The 20,582-nt window shown below is 52.4% G+C and overlaps 3 protein-coding genes and 1 long non-coding RNA gene across 21 annotated transcripts in view; 2 read left to right on the forward strand and 2 right to left on the reverse strand.

Moving 5' to 3' along the window:
- The window catches only part of Dnm1 (dynamin 1), a 52,686-nt gene extending 51,984 nt beyond the window's left edge, over window positions 1-702 (reverse strand). The window contains exon 1 of the mRNA XM_063283019.1: window positions 452-702. The gene's annotated coding sequence lies outside the window, so the exon portion shown is untranslated. The remainder of the gene's footprint in view (window positions 1-451) is intronic.
- A 532-nt stretch (window positions 703-1,234) lies between these two features.
- Window positions 1,235-16,992, forward strand: Ciz1 (CDKN1A interacting zinc finger protein 1). 18 transcript variants are annotated; one of them, XM_008761719.4, is made up of 18 exons: window positions 1,235-1,999; window positions 2,514-2,664; window positions 2,860-2,975; window positions 4,387-4,458; window positions 5,892-6,121; window positions 9,121-9,199; window positions 9,316-9,424; window positions 9,969-10,206; window positions 10,360-10,519; window positions 10,741-10,862; window positions 11,748-11,945; window positions 13,293-13,417; window positions 14,311-14,398; window positions 14,817-14,930; window positions 15,074-15,229; window positions 15,990-16,059; window positions 16,180-16,301; window positions 16,644-16,992. In XM_008761719.4, exons 2-18 carry the CDS (start codon window positions 2,519-2,521, stop codon window positions 16,857-16,859), a joined length of 2,361 nt encoding a protein of 786 aa, XP_008759941.2. In that variant the 5' UTR covers window positions 1,235-1,999; window positions 2,514-2,518; the 3' UTR covers window positions 16,860-16,992. The 18 variants fall into 18 exon arrangements, with proteins under 18 accessions (XP_008759941.2, XP_063139564.1, XP_063139566.1 ...); XM_063283494.1 differs by having other exon boundaries at window positions 1,235-1,859; window positions 9,106-9,199; window positions 9,969-10,218; XM_063283496.1 differs by having other exon boundaries at window positions 1,235-1,859; window positions 9,106-9,199.
- On the forward strand, window positions 6,128-8,671 carry LOC134486070 (uncharacterized). The gene is made up of 2 exons (XR_010064753.1): window positions 6,128-8,542; window positions 8,578-8,671. It is a non-coding gene; the product is annotated as an uncharacterized LOC134486070 (long non-coding RNA).
- Window positions 16,993-17,806: 814 nt separating the features above from the next.
- Bbln (bublin coiled coil protein) lies at window positions 17,807-20,552 on the reverse strand. The gene is made up of 2 exons (NM_001399481.1): window positions 20,382-20,552; window positions 17,807-18,248 (listed from the first exon to the last, which is right to left on the reverse strand). The coding sequence occupies exons 1-2, from the start codon at window positions 20,458-20,460 to the stop codon at window positions 18,076-18,078; spliced, it is 252 nt and encodes an 83-aa protein (NP_001386410.1). The 5' UTR covers window positions 20,461-20,552; the 3' UTR covers window positions 17,807-18,075.
- Between the last annotated feature and the right edge of the window lie 30 nt (window positions 20,553-20,582).

The following is a 20,582-nucleotide window of genomic DNA, read 5'->3' on the forward strand; positions in this document are numbered from 1 at the left end:
CCCTGGGTTCGGTCCCCAGCTCCGAAAAAAAAGAAAAAAAAAGTTATAGACTGGGGCCACTATGTCCAGCCAAGCCAGAGTGCGGTTGGTTTGGCTTTTTTTAAACTTTAAATCATCATCATCATCACCACCACCACCACCACCACCACCACCACCACCACCCCCCCCCCCAAGATCTTGCCGTGCAGCCCCAGCTAGCCTGGAACTAGCGATCCTCCTGCTTCTGCCTCCCTTGTGCTGGGTTCACGGAAGTTTTCCGATCCGTGAGTTTACAGTTGTCACTAGCTCCCTTAGATATCCTATCCTTCCAGGATGATTAAGCCCCACCATCCAAGCTTCCTAAACACGCAGACCCCAGGCGCCGTCCCAGCGTGCTCCGGTCAGGTTGAGCCGCTTTAGCGTTGTTAACGCCAACAACTGCGAAGTGGGTCCCAGGGGGAACCGTCCGCACCTGAGCCCCTGACACCAGGGCGAGTCCCGAGCCTCGGGTTAGCGCAGTCACCTGATTGCAGCAGTAGTGATTTGTCCACTGCGATCCCTAGCGCCACCGTGCGGTCAGTCCTCACAGTCAGCGCTGGGCGCGAAGTGTGGGGATGACCCTTGACAGGGAACGATGTGAAAGGAATTGCCAGCTCAGTGGGGTTGAGGGACGCAGTGGAAGGACCATTTTAGGGGCAGGATAAAGGCCATTAAAGAGAGCAACTGGGCCAGACGTGGTGGCTTGGGCCAGCGGATTTCTGTGAATTCGAGGCCAGTCTGGTCTATAGTAAGTTTCCCTTTGTAGCCCTTGCTACACAACATAACGAAACGGGAAAGAAAATTAGGGGCTGGAGAGCTTGCTAAGTGGTGAACGTCTTTTTCCTCTTCCGGAGGATCCCAGGTTCAGTTCCTAGCACCTCCAAGGCGGTTCCCAACCATCCGCAAACTTCTTCCTTAGGGGATCAGATGCACTCTTGAGATCTCTGCAGGCATTAGACACATACAAAGCACACATATATTCATGCAGGTAAAACATTCATACATGTGACACAAGAAATAAAAATATATCTTTAAAAATTGGGGGTGGGGCAGACAGATAGTTCAGTGGTTAAGAGCACTTGGTCTAGCCGAGGAGCTGGGTTCGATTCCTAGCACTCCCAAGACTGTTCACAAATGTTCACAACTCCAGTTCCAGGATGTACATGATATACACATAAGTCTTTTTTTAAATATGTAAAAAACAAGACTACTTTTTTTTTTCTTTTTTCTTTTTTTTCGGAGCTGGGGACCGAACCCAGGGCCTTGTGCTTGCTAGGCAAGCGCTCTACCACTGAGCTAAATCCCCAACCAAAGACTACTTTTTAAAAACTGAATTCACAACACATTGGCGCATGTTCTCCCTTCACGTCCGCTTGCTCCGGTCAAAGCCCAACGCAGGCTTGGGATCGGGGGACAGTGGTGGCCTCGGGGAAGTCAGCTGGAATCTGACTGTCCGTCCTTCTGCCCCACCTCTATGTCCCTGCGGGATAAGCAGACGGCCGTGGGAACTCAGAATCGCCCCTTCCCGATACTGGGGCCTGGGGACTGGAGCCTGCGCTGCCCGGCGCCTCCTAGCACCTGAGAGTCGCCGCGGCTCTAGCGACTGCAGAACGGTCATGGTCCCCGCGGCGTGACCCGCGCGCGAGACTTGTTCGCCTAGCCGCGGCGTCCGCGCCGAGGCCTCCGGACCTCTAGAGGGCGCTCTGCGCGGGAGTGGCCAGCCACTGGGCCTTCGGAGTGTCCGGGCCACAGTCACGTCCCGAGCAGCCCGGGAGCTCGCGAGCCCGCCCACGAGTCCGCTCGTGACTTTCACGTTTTCGGCTTTCGTGGATTGCCGGGAGGTGAGGGGGAGCCAGCGTGGTGCCCGCCCCGGAAGCGTCTGTGGAGGAGGGTTGGGCTTCCCGGGGAGGATGGACCGCTGGGATAGCGGCTACTTGCAGAGAGGTTACGGGCTTTGTGGACAGGGGAGGCCACAGGATCAGTTAAGTCACGTTGGCTATATCTGCGGGGGAAGGGAGTGAAGGGACGAGGGGCAACGGAGGGACGTGGGAGGGTACTGTAGTGGACGGAAGCTTTTCCCGTCCGGGGCTCACGGACTTAAATGACACAATTTAGGGAGAGGACAGCGGACTCCAAAAAGAAGGGAGGTGTGCTCGGGAAGGAGCTGGCACCAGGAAGTGAAGGGTAGAGTGACTGACAGGCAGAAGGTGGGGGTGGAAAGGTGTGCTCCGCTTAGAAGGTTGGACCGCCAGAGTTGAAGAGATGGGAGGGAAGATAAAGAACTGAAGGCAAGAGTGTGTTTGTGTGTATCCTGTTCCTGGCAGCTGACCGGAAGAACTGAAAGGTTCCCCCCTCCCCGGTACACATGTGTAGGGCCAGGACTGTGTAGCGGTGAAGCTCAGCAGGCATTATGCTGGGGTGTGTGTTTTGGGAGGGGCGAGGAGCCGGATTGTCCCAGAGTGGTGATCTGACCCTACCCACCATACTTCCTCCAGCCACCATGTTTAACCAGCAACTCCAGCAGCAGCAACAGTTGCAGCAGCTCCAGCAACAGCAGCTCCAGCAGCAGCAACAGCAGATACTCCAGCTCCAACAGCTACTGCAGCAGTCCCCACCACAGGCCTCCTTGTCCATGCCTGTCAGCCGGTGAGTTTCCCACTTCCGGGATTGGAGTCAGGTCTGACGCTCAGACCCACATTTTGGAGCCTGGCTCTCAGTAGTTATCACCCATCCGGCATCCTTGTTTGAGTATTAAATGTCATCAGTTTCCACCTTGGAGGGGATTGCCACCGGGTAGATGGCTTCCCTGGACCCCTCTGACACCCTCCTCCCATCACACAGGGGCCTCCCCCAGCAGTCATCCCCGCAACAGCTTCTGAATCTCCAGGGCCTCAACTCGACCTCCCTGCTCAATGGCTCCATGCTGCAAAGAGCTTTGCTCCTACAGCAGTTGCAAGGTTTGTCAGCTCCCTGTCGTCCTCAGTCTCTTCCTATCCAAAGCTCACAGTGGCCCTGATCACGTCCTTATAGATGAAGACAACAGGGCTCCCAGGAGGTGAAGTCCACAAGCTATTCTGCTAAGTACAGGGTCACCAGGCTATGGTGCTGGCCAGTCCTGACTCGACTGATAGCCCTAGGGGGAGGCATACCCATAACCCCCTCTACAAATAGAGATAGCAATCTGAGGCCCATAAGAGGGACGCTGTGCCCTTAGTCACAGCACAGGTAGAAGCAGGTTAGGCAGTCATCACTTGGCAACCCCACCAGGACCACAGTCTGGACAGCCTTTCGAGCTGACTTTCAAATGAGGCGTAGATAATTCTAGAGAGAAAAATCCCATCACAAGATGGACAGATACACGCCACCTTTTGTTTTTTCCATTTTAAAAGTCATGCTTGTCATAGTGAAAATAAGGTACTAAAATAGAAGAACAAAGGCAGCAACAGTAAAATCCCGAGGGGGCTGGAGAGATGGGTCAGAGGTTAGCTTGCTGCTCTTCCAGAGGTCCTGAGTTAGGGTCTGTCACTCACAGGGGGCAACCCATGATGCCTATAACACCAGGTCCAGGACATCTGTCACCCTTACCTGGCCTCCAAGGGCAGCTTCCTGTACAGCACATGAATTAAAATTTATGATAAATCCTAAAAAATAAAGTTATTGAAAACAAAGAAACCCAAGTGGTAGGAAAACATTCCCTCATTTCCGGGAGAAAGTCACCACCCTTTCATTGTATTTCTTTCAATTTTTTTTTTCCCTAGGAAGAGGCTTAGGAAGTTGGGTATGATTATATGATTATACCAAAAAAAAAAAAAAAGAGTCCATATTTTGTTTTTATTTTATTTTCTATTTTGTTTTTGTTTGTTTGAGACAGGGTCTCACTCTCTAGGCCTGGCTGGCTTCAAGCTCACTATGTAGACCAAGCTGGCCTTGAACTCACAGAGATCTACCTCCCTAGTCCTGGGGAAAAGTGTATGCTGATATGTTTGGCCTTGCTTTGAGACTCTGTAGCTCAGGTTATCCTGGAACTTAGTGTGTAAGCCAGGGTGGTCTTGAACTCAAAACAGTCTTCCTACTTCATCCTCCAAGGGCTGGGATTCTAGGCATGAGCTGCCACACCCAAGCAGTATTCTGGTTCAATCCAGGTTATTTGTGATAGCTTTTAAGTTTTCACTAGAGGGATGTGTGCCCTGATGGAAACCTCAATTCTCCATTTCTCTTCCCTCCCCTCCTTTTCTCTATCCTAAACACCACTGGGATGAACGAGACATATGAGATTCTTTTCACAGTAGATCCCCAACACAGAGTGACTGAGTCGGGGGATGGATGTTTGATGGCTTTTGTTAAGTATTGCCAAATTACTTTCTTAAGGACTGGACCAGTTTGCAATGCCACCAGCCACGTATGACAGTGCCAGCCTCACCATGCCTACGGCAGCCTTGGGTACTCTACACTTTTTTATATATACCTCTGTGAGTGTGTGTGTCCGTATCATTTACTGAGTTGGTTTGCAAAGGCTAACGCTGCGTTGTGAATGTCTTAGTTCCCATTTCCACATTCTGTTGCGGCTAAAACACAATGTACGCGTACCAAGCATTCGCATGTCACTTTGCGACTTGTCCATGTCCTTTGTCCGTCTCTGTTTGAGGGCTTCCCATCTTCCGCCTTACGGGAGCTGGATGGATCTCTGGGACTGTGTGCTTGTCTTTGTTGTATCTGTTTAGCGGATACACTGATTCATGACTTTGAATCCTCACTTGACAGACGAGGGGAGGGAGAACTGGTTTGCTCAAGGTGCCAGAGGAAGTCTGGACTTGAATTCAGCGCTCAGCACAACTGAGCTCTACCTTTAAGCCTGTGCCCCCCTCCCTTGCATCGCTCCTGAATCTGGCCATGAATGCTAACTCTCACACTCTGGGCCTTCCTTGGGTCGGAGGAGATACAGCAGGAAAGAAGATGGCTAGTGCTAGGATAGAAGTCTCTAGGGACACAGACACAGGGAAGGCCTCCCAAATGGGAGATAGCAAAAACTTAAAGGGAGGCCTAAAGGATGGTGGGAATTAGTGGAACACAACAGCTTCCACAGAAGCATGTAGCATGTTCAAAGGCCCAGAAACGGGGTAGTTGGAGGACGGCCCAGTGACATGTCCCTAGATCGTTGTGTACGTGAAGTGGGTAGTCTGTGTTTTATAGCCAGACCTTGCCCTAAAAGGAACGGGGAACTGTAGAAGGCTTTGGACAGGGATGAGATCAGAATGTAGCTTTAAAGAGGTCCCGTTTGCTGCAGTTCTAGGGAGGGATGGCGTGTTTTCCAGAAGGCACGTGGGTGCTAGAGTTGCTAGGACCTGGTGATGTCTGGGAGTGTGGAGGATGGGGCAAGGAAGAGCTAGCAGGTGTCCCTCAGAGGGCTTGGCCAAGCTACCTCTCTGTTTCGTGTCCGTGTTTTATAGCCACTTCTCCCTGCTACCTGGCAAACTAGAGGGCCGCTACAGTGAAAGGGTGCCTTGTTGGGTGCCAGAACCTTCCCTCTCACTGATAAAGCCAGTGTGGGACAAAGTACTGACAGCAGTTTGGTGGTCCTCCTGTGGCCTTGTGCTGGGTCCCTCACATACCTGAGGGCCTTACAGCATGTCTGAGGGCTAGCTAGGGCAGCTCACACACCAGATGGAGCAGAAAACCTACCCTAAGTCCTTCCTCACTCACTCATGCCCACAGTGGGCCTTGCCTTGACCTTCCCTTCCCTCTGCTCCTCTGGGTAAGAGGGTCCCCTTAGAAATTATCTCTGACATCCCCATGGTATTTGGGGGACTGAACCCCTGATAGGATCTTGGCCATTCAACCACGGTGTGACTTCTCGTCTCATCTCTTCTCCACAGGCAACCTCCGTGCTTACAATGTGACAGCCCCAAACCTAGCAGCTCCTAGCCTTACACCACCCCAGATGGTCACCCCAAATCTGCAGCAGTTCTTTCCCCAGGCTACTCGACAGTCCCTGCTGGGGCCTCCTCCTGTTGGGATCCCAATAAACCCTTCTCAGCATAACCACTCAGGGAGGAACTCCCAGAAGCAGCCCAGAACCCCCTCTTCCACCACCCCCAATCACAAGGTGAGTAGAGCAGCTGCAGTAGGAGTGGGTGAAGGGGTCCCCAGTGTCAGCCCAGCTCTCTGTGCTTGGGCTCGCCCTGGCCTTTGGTTTTTTTGCCTCAGTGTCTGTAAAGCAAAGGTGTCTAGTATCTGTCATCTTCTGTCAGGTGTCGTTCGTCCTTGATGTGACTTCAGCCCTACCCAAATACCACCTTATTATTATCTATGTGCTATTCCTCTCTTAAACAAGTTTCTTTCCTTCTTATCATCATTTTGTTTTTGCGTGTGCACGGGGAAGTCAGATCACCTCCCTCCTACCACATGGGTCCTAGGGACAGAACTTGGCGCCAGATGCCTTCACCTGCTGAACCAGCTCAGTGGCCCTCAGTGCTGTCTCTCTTCACGTCAGCAATGTCTAGTAGAACTAGAACAAGTCGTATATCTGATTTAAACTTTTGGATAGCCATATAAGAAGGTAAAAAGGTCAGGGTATAAGGACTACCCTTCATAATCCCAAAACTTGAGAGGTTAGGGGCAGAAGACACGGCACATTCTAGAACATCCTGAGCTGAGTGGAAAGACCTTCAGGTTTTAGAAATAAAAAGAACAAATGAAGTAAATCTTTTTTTTTTTAAAGAGCTATCTATTTATTTTATGTACATGAGTACACTATAGCTGTCTTCGGACACACCAGAAGAGGATATCAGTTTCCATTACAAGATGACTGAGCCACTGTGTGGTTGCTGAGAATTGAACTCAGGACCTCTAGAAGAGCTGTCAGTGCTCTTAAACAGCTGAGCCATCTCTCCAGTCCTGGATGAAGTTAATCTTACTGTCAGGTAGAATCAAGTACACTTAGAATCCCAGCACTCTGGAGATGGTTCAGGAGGCTCAGAGATCTAAGGTCTTCCTCAGTTACATAGTGAGTTCTAGGCCAGCCATCCCAAAACATGCCTTTAATCCCAGCACTTGGAAAGCAGAGGCAGGCGGAGCTCTGAGTTAGAGGCTAGCCTGGTCTACAGAGTGAGTTCTAGGAGTGGACAATTAGGGCTACTCGGAGAAACCGTGTCTTGAAAATACCAATCAACCAATAAATCAATTAATCAATAAGATTTCTGATACCCTCCTTTGCTTGATGATTAATGTTCGTTAGTTAAGAGACAAGGTCGTATCTCCCAAATTTCAAATACCTTCTATGCCCCTACGTTGCCCAGCCTGGTCGCAAACTTCTCAGTTCAAGTGATCCTCCTGCCTCAGCCTCTCAAGTTCACATATATTTTATCATGCCCCATTTTGTCCTTAGAAAACAAAACAAAAAAAAGCCCACTAAATCTAATCTGTGATTTAATATCGTAATAACACTTCACTGTCTTCTGTGTTGCTTAATCTCCCGCCTTAATCGAGATTCCGTGCTTCAAGTGTTTACCTGAGGCTAATGGTGACTCTGTGGGACAGGCAGCTTTGAATGTTACTTTTAAGGCACAAGGCTATGGCTTGTGGTATCCACAGGCTTGGGATCCCTGAGGCTCTGGGTTCTGCAGAAAATAAGGAAGCATTGTATCACTGCCTAAAAGTTTCAAAAAATGTGTACTTCTCATCCACAGAAGAAAAGCAGAGTGCTAGGGGGGTTACAGGTTACAGCTGCATCTAAGAACCCCAGCATGTACACACACACACTCTGTCCCTGCATGTCTGCATAAGGGTCCACTCCCAAGCTTATCTAGGGCAGGAACCATGTTCTTTACTTAATCAGTTTCTCCTACATCTTTAGGAAGGCATTTCCCTCCAGAGAAGGGCTCAGTCTCTACCCTTAGGGTTAGGATTAGGCCTGGCCCGCTGGGTTCTTGGCCTACCTGTGCTCCTGTTTTACATATAGGGAAACTACAGCTAACAGACTGGAGTGGTCGAGGTAGGCACAGAACCCAAGCCCCCTGACTCCCTGTGTCTTCCAGGGCAAGAACTCGGTAGTGTCCGAGGGGCTGGGGCCTGATGTGGGGTACAGATGTGTATCCCACCAGGACAACAGGCCTTAGCAGTACACAGGGAAGCTATAGATGGCACCCAAGGGCTCCCCATAGTGCCCAAGAAGTGGCTGGAGCACTTTAAGGCTAAGATGTAGCATCCGTCCTTCTGTGGGTCTTTGGTGTGTACGTGTAAGAGATGTTAATACAGTAACCCAAAAGCAATGAATTAAATGAGACCCTGTCTCCCAACAAACACAGCAGCAAAACCCACGAAATATTACTAAAAGGGTCTAGACCTGGCCTGGGAAGGAGTTTCCTGCCAGAAGCTTTGAGGCTCTAGTTGAAGACTAGACACAGGAAGAGGCTGAGGGTGTGACCAGAGAAAGGCCAGTGATGATGCATGGAGACCGGTGGAAGGTGGGGTTCAGAAGGGAAAGAGAGGCAGCGGTTCAGGCCCTGAGAGTGGGAGGGGCGGACAGGTCCTGGCTTACGGTAAGGAAAGCCGTACCACCAGGAGGCCCAGGAGGGTCAGGCCAAAGGCTCTCTCTGGCTGACTGTGGGAAGTCTGGATGACTAGGAACCAAGAGACTTTCCGTATCTCCCCAGCAGGACCAAATAGCTTCAGATAACGACACTTGAGGGGCTCCAGGTCCTCTATGCTTCGTGCCTTCGGCCAGGCCCTGTTAGTCCCTTGAGATGGTGATGGCCATTCTTTTCCTCTCTCTGTTTTTCCGAGACAGACTTCTCTGTGCAGCCCCACAGTCGGGAACTTGCTCTGTGGCTGGGTGGCGACAGTCGTTTTGAGTAGGAGAGTATTTATTTGCAAGTGAGATAGAGGTTTAAAAAATGGTTTCTGAAGCTGGGCAGTGGTGGCGTGTACCTTTAATCCCAGTACTCAGAGGCAGAGACAGGTAGGTCTCTGAGTTAGTTCAAGGCCAGCCTGGTCTACAGAGTGAGTTCCAGGACAGCCAGAGCTACACAGAGAAACCCTGTCTTGAACAACACCCCCACCCCACCCCAAATGGTTTCTAAAAGGAAGCAGGATTCTTCTTCTCAGACGGTGCCTCTGGACGACAGGGAAGACCCCACAGAGGGGTCTGAGGAAGCCACAGAGCTCCAGATGGACACAGCTGAAGGTGAGAGATGAGGACTGCTGTCCTTCACAAGGGACATCGGGGCAGGAATGATCTTGGTGGAAAGTAAGCCAGGGCCACCTCCTGGAGCTATGTTTCCTCACCTGCCACCATTGTAGACCAAGATTCACTAGTCTTCCCAGATGGCCTTGCGAGTGAGCCCCAAGTGCATGAGCCTGAGCCTGAGCCCTTTGAGGCGTTGGAACCACCAGCCAAGAGGTTGAGGAGGTGAGTGATGCTGGCCACGTGTTGGGGCTCAGAGGCCTGGAACTCACCTGTACCGTTAGGCCTTGACATCCACTTGGGGGAGGGTCACATTCATCCCTAGATCTACCTGGGGGTGAACCACCTGGAGGCCACCCTGGGCAGCCAGAAGGAAGGGGTCCTTGCAGAGTATAGGTGGGGCCTAGTTTATAGGGCTAATTAAAATCATGTTGCAATTTGGAGGTGGAGGGTCACTGCCCCTGCGTTTATTTAGGTGGAACAGGTCCAGGTAGCTTTAGAGCGTCCCTCATCCCACATCGTAAGTAGGGCTAGGATTAGGAACTACATCATAGGCCTCTCGGAAGATAGATCTTTGGTCTTCTTGAATATGCTTGCTTGTTTTGTTTTCGTTTTTGAGACAATCTCGGCTGACCTGGAACTCACTACACAGACCAGGCTGGCCTCAAACTTTCAAGAAGAGGTCCGCCTGTCTTTGCCTCCCTAGGACTAGGATCAAAGGCATAGATCACCACAACTGGCTTTTTGATTATCTTTGGATCTTTGCTAGCTCAGAGGAGTCCACCGAGAAAGGCCCTACAGGGCAGCCACAAGCAAGGGTCCAGCCTCAGACCCAGATGACAGCACCAAAGCAGACACAGACCCCAGATCAGCTGCCTGAGCCACCGGAAGCCCTGGTGGTGCCGCGAATCCAGCCACAGGTTCTGCAGATCCAGACTCTGTCAAAGCTGCAGAAGCAGGCACAGACACAGACTTCTCCAGAGCACTTAGCGCCCCAGCAGAATCAGGTACAGCCACAGGTACGGTCACAGCCCCAGTGGCAGTTGCAGCCATGGGAGACAGACCCACCGAAGCAAGCTCAGGCACAGACCCAGCCTCAGCCCCTCTGGCAGGCGCAGTCGCACAAGCAGGCCCAGACACAGACACAGACACATCCACAGGTATCCACCCAAGCACAGCCACAGGAGCAGACATCAGAGAAGACCCAGGACCAGCCTCAGACCTGGCCACAGGGGTCGGCACCCCCACCAGAACAAGCATCAGTTCCGGCCTGTGCCACGGAACCACAGCTATTATCTAACGCTGCAGAAGTTGGGAGAGGTGAGCGAGTGTGGACTCCCGGCCTGACCCAGATCTGTCAAGCCCTTCTTTCTCTGATCTGGCAGAGTCTTGACTGGGGACTGAGGGTTGGTTGGGCCTGGAGATCTGGGACCATCCCCATCTTGGACTTCATCTGGACAGAGACGCCAACTCGTGGATCCAGATCTATCCAGACCCCAAATGGTAGACACTCTGGGAAAGGAACGTATATGTCATTTCAGACCCAGAGGAGACCTTGCCAGAACCAGTAAGTGCCCAGAGCAGTGAAGACAGGAGCCAAGAGCCGTCAGCTGGTGGCCTGGATGTGGGAGAATGTGAAAAGAGAGCAGGAGAAGTGCTGGGGGTGCGTAGAGACCAGCGTGAATACCAGAGGGAGTAAGCCTGCAGCGGCTTGGTGTCTGCTTGCCCCAGGCTACCTAAGGATCCCTCACGTGTTTCCCCATGTGTGGAAGGACAGCAGCCTTGTGCCTGGTGGCATGGGTGAGCCACATGGTGGTTCCTCTGTCATCGTATCTTTTTTCTTTTTCCTTTTTTTTTCTTTTCTTTTTTTTCGGAGCTGGGGACCGAACCCAGGACCTTGCGCTTGCTAAGCAAGCGCTCTACCACTGAGCTAAATCCCCAACCCCTGTATCTTTTTTCTTAAGATCTTGATGTGCTTTTGGTGGTAAAAGTCCTTTCTGGTCCGGCCAACTTCACACTAGACCCACCAGTCCTTCTCGCAGTGATGCCATTTTAGTGGAAACAGTACCTTTGTAAAAGGCTCCTTGTGGGACTCAGGTCCCAACGCTACCATATAACAAAACTTAAGTCAACCTCTTTCCTTCCTCGGGTCTGTTTCCCCATCCATCATGTGTTTGGTGAGGTGGGTTGGACTTCGAATTAACCAGAGCTAGGTCAGGAGTGGTGCTATACATCTTTTTTTTTTTTTTTTTTTTGGGTTCTTTTTTTCGGAGCTGGGGACCGAACCCAGGGCCTTGCGCTTCCTAGGCAAGCGCTCTACCACTGAGCTAAATCCCCAACCCCGGTGCTATACATCTTTAATCCAGCCCTAGGGAGGCAGAGGCTGGCTGATCTCTGCAAGTCTCAGGCCAGCCTGGTCTACATAGTGAGACATTTCTATTCGATCTAGGTTCAAATCCTAGCTGTGGTATTCTCTGTGTAGGTTTGGGCAGTCACGGAACCTAACCTAACCTAGAGGGTAGAAACTCTGTCTCTGCGTCTGCTGTAGATGTGGGGGGCTGGGAGCTCCCTGAAGGTCACCATCCTGCAGAGTAGCAACAGCCGGGCTTTCAACACCACACCCCTCACATCTGGACCTCGCCCTGGGGACTCCGCCTCTGCCACCCCTGCCCTTGCCAGCACACCCTCCAAGCAAAGCCTCCAGTTCTTCTGCTACATCTGCAAGGCCAGCTGCAGCAGCCAGCAGGTACTGGGGCAGAGGAGGGGGGCTGGGCCGTCCGGCTTGCCCTTTCTACACTGCACAGTAGCTGCAGCCATAGTGTCTGCATAGGCATAGTTCCTGATCAGCCGGTAGAGCAGAGTTTTACGGTCTAGGAAAACCTGATTCAAATCTGCTGTGACTGGCCATGGAGGTCTCCAGAAGTAAACTCCACCCTTAGGTCTTTTCCTTTTGTGTTCAGTGAGGACAGCCAAGAGCTTCATCACCGCAGTGTGACTTAGGACTCGGCACCTGACACTGAAGTTCTGTGCCCAGCTCAGCCCAAGGAAGTGCAGCTTTACTAATAATAGCAGTTACTTAGGAGGCTGAGTACTAGTAATAGAGTTACGTTGGAGGCTGAGTACTAGTAATAACAGTTACTCAGGAGGCTGAGGCAGGAGGGTAACCTGGTCAACTTAGTGAGAGCCTGTCTCAAAATAAAGTTATTTCAAAAAGAAAAAGGAAGAAAGAAGAAGCTGGGGATATAGCTGAGCCATTGCTTAGCCTGTGAGAGGCAGAATAAATGGATAAATGAGTAGTAGTCTTGGCTGGGACCACCAATTGCTCCAGCTTCGTGGGGGTTCGAAACAGGAAGATCACATGAGCACACGAGTTTCACATTAACCTGGGCAATATGGCAAGAATTCAGTGTCTGTCTTTAAATTAAAAGAAACAAACAATTAAAAATGACTTACTTTCTTTTTTTTTTTTCTTTTTCTTTTTTTCGGAGCTGGGGACCGAACCCAGGGCCTTGTGTTTGCTAGGCAAGCGTCTACCACTGAGCTAAATCCCCAACCCCGACTTACTTACTTTCATTTGATGTGTATGACTGGTTCACCCATATGTCTGTGCACCACATGGGTCGATGCCCACAGAGGCCAGGTGAAAGCATCGGAGTCTGTGCAACTGGAGTTACACAGTCATGAGCCACCGTGTGGATGCTAAGACTTGAACCCAGATCCTCAGGAAGAGCAGCCAGTGTTCTTAACCTCTGAGCCATCTCTACAGGCCCCGACCCCTGGTTTCTTTTAATGCCCTTATATTATTACCAGTGGCCATTGTTATCTCTATGACTGCGGTCCTCGTCTGAGCACTGGAGTCGCATTTCTTATCAATGGAGCACTCCCAGAAATGGATATGTATCCCCTCTGTGCCTCAGTTTACCATCCCCGCCCTGGCCTACATTGAGCTGTGTAAAGTAATGCCAGTTGTGGCAATACAACACGGGGGAGAAAGGGAGCCAGGAGGATCAGAGCCACAGGGTGGCCATGACGGTTGGCACTGCCCTTCCCTGGGCTGCAGCTCACGTCCACTTGTGGTACATTCATGCTACAGGAGTTTCAGGATCACATGTCAGAGGCTCAGCACCAACAGCGGCTTGGGGAAATGCAGCACTCGAGCCAGACCTGCCTGTTGTCCCTGCTGCCCATGCCTCGGGACATCCTGGAGAGAGAAACAGAGTAAGTAGGGGCTGGCAGAGGCCCATGCTGTGGCTTAGGCCCTGACCAGCCTGTCTCCAAGGTCTGGCCAGGAGATAAGCCAGCTGTGCATACAATTAAGTCCGTTCTTGATCATTGGTTTCTCCTGTCTTGATGACAGGTGTAGTGAATTTCCTAAGGTCCCTTCCAGGTAAGAACAGTGTGACATTCCAATGGAAAGGAGGGGAGCTATAATACAGAGCCCTGTCCCCACTGATCTGCCCGCTGCCCCCTAACCAGATGGTCTGAAATCTGCTCTACCTGGGATCTGGAACTAGCACCTGGTCTGAGAAGATTTGGTGGGAAGCTATAGGTTCTGCCAGGTCCAAGTGGGGGATCACAAGCCTGCAGGGCTGAGGCATAGCCTTGGACCCTGGAAGATAAGGGCCCTGTCCCCTGGGGAGCTGCCTCAGGTGGTTGCCAGAGCCCCCAGCTTTCCAGGAGGATCCAGGAAGTCTCACAATTGCAGAGTCACCATGATGTTCCTGGCACTTGGGAGGCTGAGACAGAGGGCACGAGAGTTTAAGGCCACTTCCTTACACAGCGAGATCTTGTAGTGAGTTGACTTATTCAGAATGACAGTAAACCCAGCTGAGGACATGAAACCCTTTCTCAGGCAGCATGGTTGTCTGAGTCAGTGATGGGCAATTCCACTGAGGACGAGGACAGGGACTCTGTCTTGGCTGCTCTTTGTTTGCCTGGCTGACAGGGAGCTCCGGTCCATTAGCTCTCACTTCTAGAAGAGTCAGGAGTCCTTTGTCCTTTTGATGACTAGGACCCTGGCCCCTCATATGCCCTAGTTGAAGTGCAGCACCCTTCCCTTCTGGAGCGCTCTAGGGGATATAGCATCATGCACTGCTTGCTCTTGCCGGCAGAGATCCTCCACCCAAACGCTGGTGCAACACCTGCCAGGTGTACTACATGGGAGACCTGATCCAGCACCGCAGGACACAGGAGCACAAGGTACAAGAGCCACTCATGCTAGACGGGTCCCTGTGTGGGATACCTCCAAGCCCAGGTTGGGAGTGGGGGTGGGGTCTATTTTTGTCACCATGCGACTTCCACTCATGTGGCTTCTGGTAAGTTAATCATGTTCCTCTTTGGGCTTTCCTGTGCCCATCTGTTCAGTGTAGGCACCTGCTCACCGTGCTGATCAGCCCTTAGCTTCCTGGGGTGTCTTTGGAGGCGGTCCTCCTCCTATTCTGTCTCTGTTGCCACCCACCATCTCACATGGTGAAGTGGTTTTGCATGTCTCATGCAAGGGGCGGAGCCGACCTGGGCTTGTGGGTTTAAGAGGTGAGCTCTCATTGGGCCACTGATATAGCAGCTTGTACCTGGGGTGTGCTCCAATGCAGCACATGGCCCACCTGCCCCTCCCCAGGTTGCCAAGCAGTCCCTGAGGCCCTTCTGCACCATATGCAACCGTTATTTCAAGACCCCTCGAAAGTTTGTGGAGCATGTGAAGTCCCAGGGACACAAGGACAAGGCCCAGGAGGTAACCCTAGCTACCCCAATACAGCATGAAGCCTTCCCCCAAGATCATAGAGCAGGTGGGGGGAGAGGGAGCAGCTAGAACCCTCAGGGGTGTATGCTAACTGCCCACAGCTGGCCTAAGTCCCTCATGCATTCCTCGGGCAGCTGAAGACACTTGAAAAAGAGACAGGCAGCCCAGATGAGGACCACTTCATCACCGTGGACGCCGTTGGTTGCTTTGAGAGTGGTCAAGAAGAGGACGAGGATGATGATGAAGAAGAGGAAGAAGAGATTGAGGCGGAGGAGGAATTCTGCAAGCAGGTATGGGGCAGGCTGTTGGTGGCTCCTGGAGCCCAGACGTCATGCTGGCATTTGTAGGCGCTAACGTGACACATTGAGCCAGGCTCACGAGGCATGCACATCAGACTGTTCACAGCCCTGTGAGGCTTTGTCTAAGAGTTTCGTCCTCTCTGGACAAAGTAAAAGAAATGTGGGTAGACTGAGGGTGGGGAGGGAGGGCAGAGGGCTGGGAATTATAGTCCAGTGCCTGCCTATGCATGTGCAAAGCCCTAGATGCACCTCGGGAGGTGGGGTCATGGAGGGCCCAGCAGGAAGCAGGACTGAGAGCTCCAACCATGTGCTGTCAAGACCCTATCTGAGGGGAAAAAGGATGGAGAGATGGCTGGGTGGTGAAAAGCACATGGTACTCTTCCAGGGCACCTGGGTTCAACTCCTCACACCCATGTCAGGTTACTCATAACTACCTGTACCTTCCGTTTCTGGAAATTGGACACCTCAGGTACCCATGCCCCCACACACTCAAACATATTGAAGAAGCAGCCTAAGAAAAGAAGGGTTTATTTTGGCTTGGGGGAAGGAACAAATGGGAACCCACAAGCATACATCGGAAGGACACATGGGAGGCAGGCTCAGCGTGTGCCAAGGCTTAGGCAGCCACCCTCAGCCACCTGCAAGCTGAAGGAATGGTTGTGCTCTAGAGACTGCAGGTGGGCTGCAGGCCCCTGACCTGTATCCAGGTGGGACCCGAGGCACCACATCTGAGTTCTTACTCCCTCTCTAGCTGCAGTCAAGAGAAACATCTTCAGAGCAATGGAAGGACTCTGAGACTTACAGCCCCAACACGGCCTATGGTAAGACCCCAGGCTAAGCCGCCAGTCTCAGCCACAGCACTGCAGTCAGGCACTCAGAAGAGGTGTGATGCCCAGCTGGTGACAGGGATTTAGTATGCAGACCCTGCTGTCTGTCCCCAGGTGTGGACTTCCTGGTGCCAGTGATGGGCTATGTCTGCCGAATCTGTCACAAGTTCTACGACAGTAACTCAGAATTTCGGCTCTCTCACTGCAAGTCTCTGGCCCACTTTGAGAACCTGCAGGTGAGTGGTCGTCTGCCTGCCCTGCCCGCCCAGGGCTACCACCTCTATCCAAGCCACCAGCTGTTTGCTGTCAAAACCAGTTCCTAAGCACACTCCCACAGAAGGAAGGACTCGGGCTTGGCTCTTCATGGTGTGTGTGTGTGTGTGTGTGTGTGTGTGTGTGTGTGTGTGCGCGTGCATGCATTGGAGGCTGGTGTTGGGGGTACTCTGGAGCCTAGAGAGCTTCACACAGGGTCACACAGCAGATCCATACTGTTCATACTGTTTTGGCCCAAGGTGGGAAGCAGCTGATGGCTAGGAGTGCACTAGGCTAGGCCTAACTTTGAAAACTTTTGTATCCAGAAATACAAAGCCAAGAACCCCAGCCCTCCTACCCGGCCTGTGAGCCGCAAGTGTGCGATCAACGCCCGCAACGCCCTGACTGCACTGTTCACCTCTAGCAGTGGTAGCAGCCGCCAGCCCAGCCCCCAGGACACTGTGAAGATACCCAGCAAGGTGAAGCCTGGATCCCCCGGACTCCCTCCTCCCCTTCGGCGCTCATCACGCCTCAAAACCTGATAGAGGGAGCTCTGGCCACTCAGCCTAACTAGGGCCCAATCTGCTGATGCTTTCTAGGTATCCGTGTGGGAATGTTCACATGGTTGGTGTTTTTACTCAAAATCCAATAAAGAGTCAGAAGTTTGGCTATGCAGTCCCTCCCCACCAGCACTGTGTCAGGGTGGGTGGGGGAGGGGCCCCAGTCTCTCTGGACACAGTGGTGGAGGACCAGCGAAGCCAAAATCAGCTCCCTGAGTGAGATGCAGGGACTCTGGGATAGGACTACCAGGCATGTCCCCTCTCCGAGCCTCAGTTTCCCTCCTAGTCTGTCAGAGTTGGGAAGGCAGCTTGGGAGAAAATCCTTAAGACTGGTGACCCTAGCTCCTTAAGACTAGTCTTGCTCCGACTCCCGGGTTACAGATGAACAGAGAGGCCTTAGCAGGGTCACGTGACTTGCCAAAACTCACAGACTGGCAAACAGCCAGCCTCTAACCTTAGCTGCACGGTATAGAAACCAGAGTCCAGCATGGAATTTGTATTAGGGGCGTCATTGCCGCTGAGGATCAGCTCTGGGTTCACCAAGAGGGCAAAGCCCTCCAAACCCAGAGACAGATCAGCAGTGAATGGGTCCATCCTTAGCTCTCCACTGGAGACAGACAGCCTGGCTTTGTCAGTGCCAGCCAGGAAGGTTCACCTTCACATCCTAGGGGTGGTTACCATGGTGGAAGGCCCTAATGCCCAGGGGGCCTGTCTGTATCTCACAGTCATACAGCATGCCCGCATCAACCGGAAGCAGCTGCTGGAGGGCAGCACACCAGGTAGGAAGCCCTGACCTCACCCACACCCTGGGGATCAGAAATGAAAGGCTCAGGTCCATCATATGGTCCATGGATCACAGTCTCTGCTCATCTGCCTCCAGTGGCAACTGGGGTCCTTGTCCGGGCACAAAGAGAAGAAGGGGGCAGTGGTGTGGGAGACCTCTTTAATATGACACTCAATCTGGGTGGAGGGGAGAGAGACCAGGAGCTGGGAAGGCAGACAAGTGGGTGAACTGTAGGACTGCACCTGACTCCAGGAAGAGTGATGGGCAGTGAGTGGGGACTGGTCCAGGCTGGTAGACCCACCAGGGGATCTGGAGGCCAGTACCTGAGATGGTGTCTAAGCCAAGTAGTATCTAGCCAGGCCAGAACATGGCCTAGAGAGGTAAGGGTGGGGCCTGGTTGGGGGCTCCCGGCACCTAGGGGCTGGCATCACCAGGGGCCTCCCCAAGCTGTTGCTGGAATTCCAGGCGTGTCTGCCGATTGGACTCCAGCAGCTCCTGGAGGCGGGCATGGAGGTGGTCGTTCTTCTCCTCCAGGTGGTCCAGACAAGAGTTGATCTGATCCAACATGGAGTTGATGGCAGCATACTCTGGGAGGAAGGGAAAAGATAGAGAGAAGGTCTTGTGTCTCCTTAGAGCTGACAGATACAGCTCAAAGCCTTCTGCTCCTCTCACCTGCCTTGTCCGATTCAGGCCCTTTGAATAGACCGGTGACCTGCCTAGAAGGCACTGGGTGGCACCCTTGTCATTCCCTCTGGGATGACCACCGCTTATTTCAATTTAGCTGTCACCAAGGGGAGGCTCCCTGGGTCCGGTACTACATCAGACTCTGTCCTGGTTCTCCAGCCTCCCCCTCTCCACAGCAACCCTTCAGAAATGACTGCTGTAGTGTGCTGGTCTGAGCTCACCCTCTGCTCACACTCAACTATCAAGCTCTAGGGGAGGTGACGGGTCTTGTGTTCTCTATCTCCCCAGTGCCCTCGATGACACAAATAAGCACTGAATGAATGAATGAGTGAATGCATGAATGAATGAAGCTCTGGCTTTCCAGTCCCTGCTTTTGCTTAACTGTCTACCATCTACTTCATCAGCCACAACAATCCTTCAAGGACCTACTCAAAATACCTCCTCCTCCATGTCTTCCCTCCTCTGAGAAGTCTTCCTGTCTCCGTCCTCTACAGCTTCTTTGACCTGCCTCTTAGCAATGTTGTGTCTCCTTAGGATCCAAGGTCTGGGTCCGTGCCCACTGCGGGACCCACTTCCGAGCCAGCCCATGACTCAGAAACACCCAGCTGCCAACTTGGGAACAAAGGGAAGGAGCTGGTGGTTTTAAGGAAGAGGCCAGGGAGGGCGACTGGAGCATGAGTGTGTATGTGCTGCCTCTCAGGGACAGTTCCCATGACCCACAGAGGGCATCCTTCACACAGCCTAGAGCCTCTCAAGCTGCTAGTCCATCTTCATTCCATCTGGTGACAGGGTCAAAACTCAGACCTAGGGTCAGAGACCCTTACATGAGTCCCAGGTCTGCTCTAGCCCAGCACTCCTTATTAGAGTGGGGTAGGGGACTCTGCAATTGCAGTACACTGAGAGCTCAGTCGGGGTCAGGCCACACCAAGCACTTAATGGGTAGCTAGCTGTTCCCATCCATCCTGGCAGGCCAGCAGAAGGGCTAGGAGAGGTGATGTCTGCAGGCTCCACCTACGTCCTGGGTACTTCCTAGCCCTTGCTCCAGTCCTGGGACAGCCTCTTCCCCACCCCAATGTCATTCAATTATGCCACCACCTCACCTAGTCCCCTCATGATGCTCACTGTGGCTGCCAGCAGTCACTATTGTCCAACAGTGCCCACTATGCCTCCAAATGGACGACAACCTCTATTAAGGGCAGAACCCAGGTGACAAAAATATTCTGAACCTGTTGTGACAAGGACTATGCTGTGAATATATGAAACTGCAGAACTGTACAGTTTAAATGGTACAATCTAGTGTGTTACCTACAGCTTAATAAAGTTTTTATAAGAAAACAAAAGCATACCCCATCCTTATTGCACAGTAATCAAGTCCTGCCCTCTAGGTAAGGCACCAGACTTGACAACACTCAAAACAAACAAACAAGAACCGGCTTTCAGAAGGAACTTGTACTCTGGAATCTTAGAAGCTAACCATTTCTATCCCATTTTCCCTTAAATTCTGACACACTTCAATACAGAAGACACCAATGTGCCCAATATTGCAGATGGGAAAACTGAGGTTCCCAAACGTGCAAAAGCTGTCTGTGGGCCGATGCGTCCCCTGAGGTCCTTGGGCAGTGTTGTGCACCCAAGCACAGTACTCAGTAAGGAGGTCACCAGCAAAGCCAGATGGCTGGGGTGCTGACTCAGCATAGTGGGGAGCCCACCCGGCCAACACCTGCAGAGCCATGCATGACCGCCCCCTCTTAGCGAGGAAAGTGGCTGAAGCAAATCCCAAACTGACAAGGTGCTCTGAAGCTGCCTCAGTTTCAGACACCAGGGTTGGTTAGCGACAGTTCTCCAGTACTGCAGCGCTCAGGGATCTGTTTGCTATTGCTCGCCATCGCCTCCGAGGTGGCTGTGGGGACAACTCCAGAGCCCAACTCCTCAGGCCCTCCCACGCCCCCCGTCCCCGCCCGATTCCAGATCTTAAGGCCAGTACTCCCCGCAGAGTAAAGGTCGCCTTAGCAACAACCCCTCTCCTCCCAGGTCACCTGCTTCCCCGAAGCTGTCATTCTCGCCTTCCGTGCCCGCATCCACCGGCATGCCTAGGTCCCCGTTGGGGCCCGACATTGCGGGCTCGGGCGCCGCAGAGGCCACGCGAAGATGGAACTCGGCGATCGTCGCGCGGAAAGCCGGCGCTGGGCGGAAGGTGCAAGCAGCTGATGGAACACCGGGCCGGAAGAGTGGAACGC

Source organism: Rattus norvegicus, chromosome 3 (assembly GCF_036323735.1).
Source record: "Rattus norvegicus strain BN/NHsdMcwi chromosome 3, GRCr8, whole genome shotgun sequence".
NCBI lineage: Eukaryota > Metazoa > Chordata > Mammalia > Rodentia > Muridae > Rattus > Rattus norvegicus.

What these genes read in the sequence shown, in the direction of transcription:
- Ciz1 (XM_006233941.5), top strand. Translation starts at nt 2,519, where the DNA reads ATGTTTAACCAGCAACTCCAGCAGCAGCAACAGTTGCAGCAGCTCCAG. An exon ending in CCAGCCAAGAGGTTGAGGAG is followed by an intron (nt 9,425 to 9,968) that starts GTGAGTGATGCT and finishes GATCTTTGCTAG; the next exon opens with CTCAGAGGAGTCCACCGAGA. An exon ending in CCAGCTGCAGCAGCCAGCAG is followed by an intron (nt 11,946 to 13,292) that starts GTACTGGGGCAG and finishes TTCATGCTACAG; the next exon opens with GAGTTTCAGGATCACATGTC.
- Bbln (NM_001399481.1), bottom strand. Translation starts at nt 20,460, where the DNA reads ATGTCGGGCCCCAACGGGGACCTAGGCATGCCGGTGGATGCGGGCACG. An exon ending in TGACAGCTTCGGGGAAGCAG is followed by an intron (nt 18,249 to 20,381) that starts GTGACCTGGGAG and finishes CCTTCCTCCCAG; the next exon opens with AGTATGCTGCCATCAACTCC.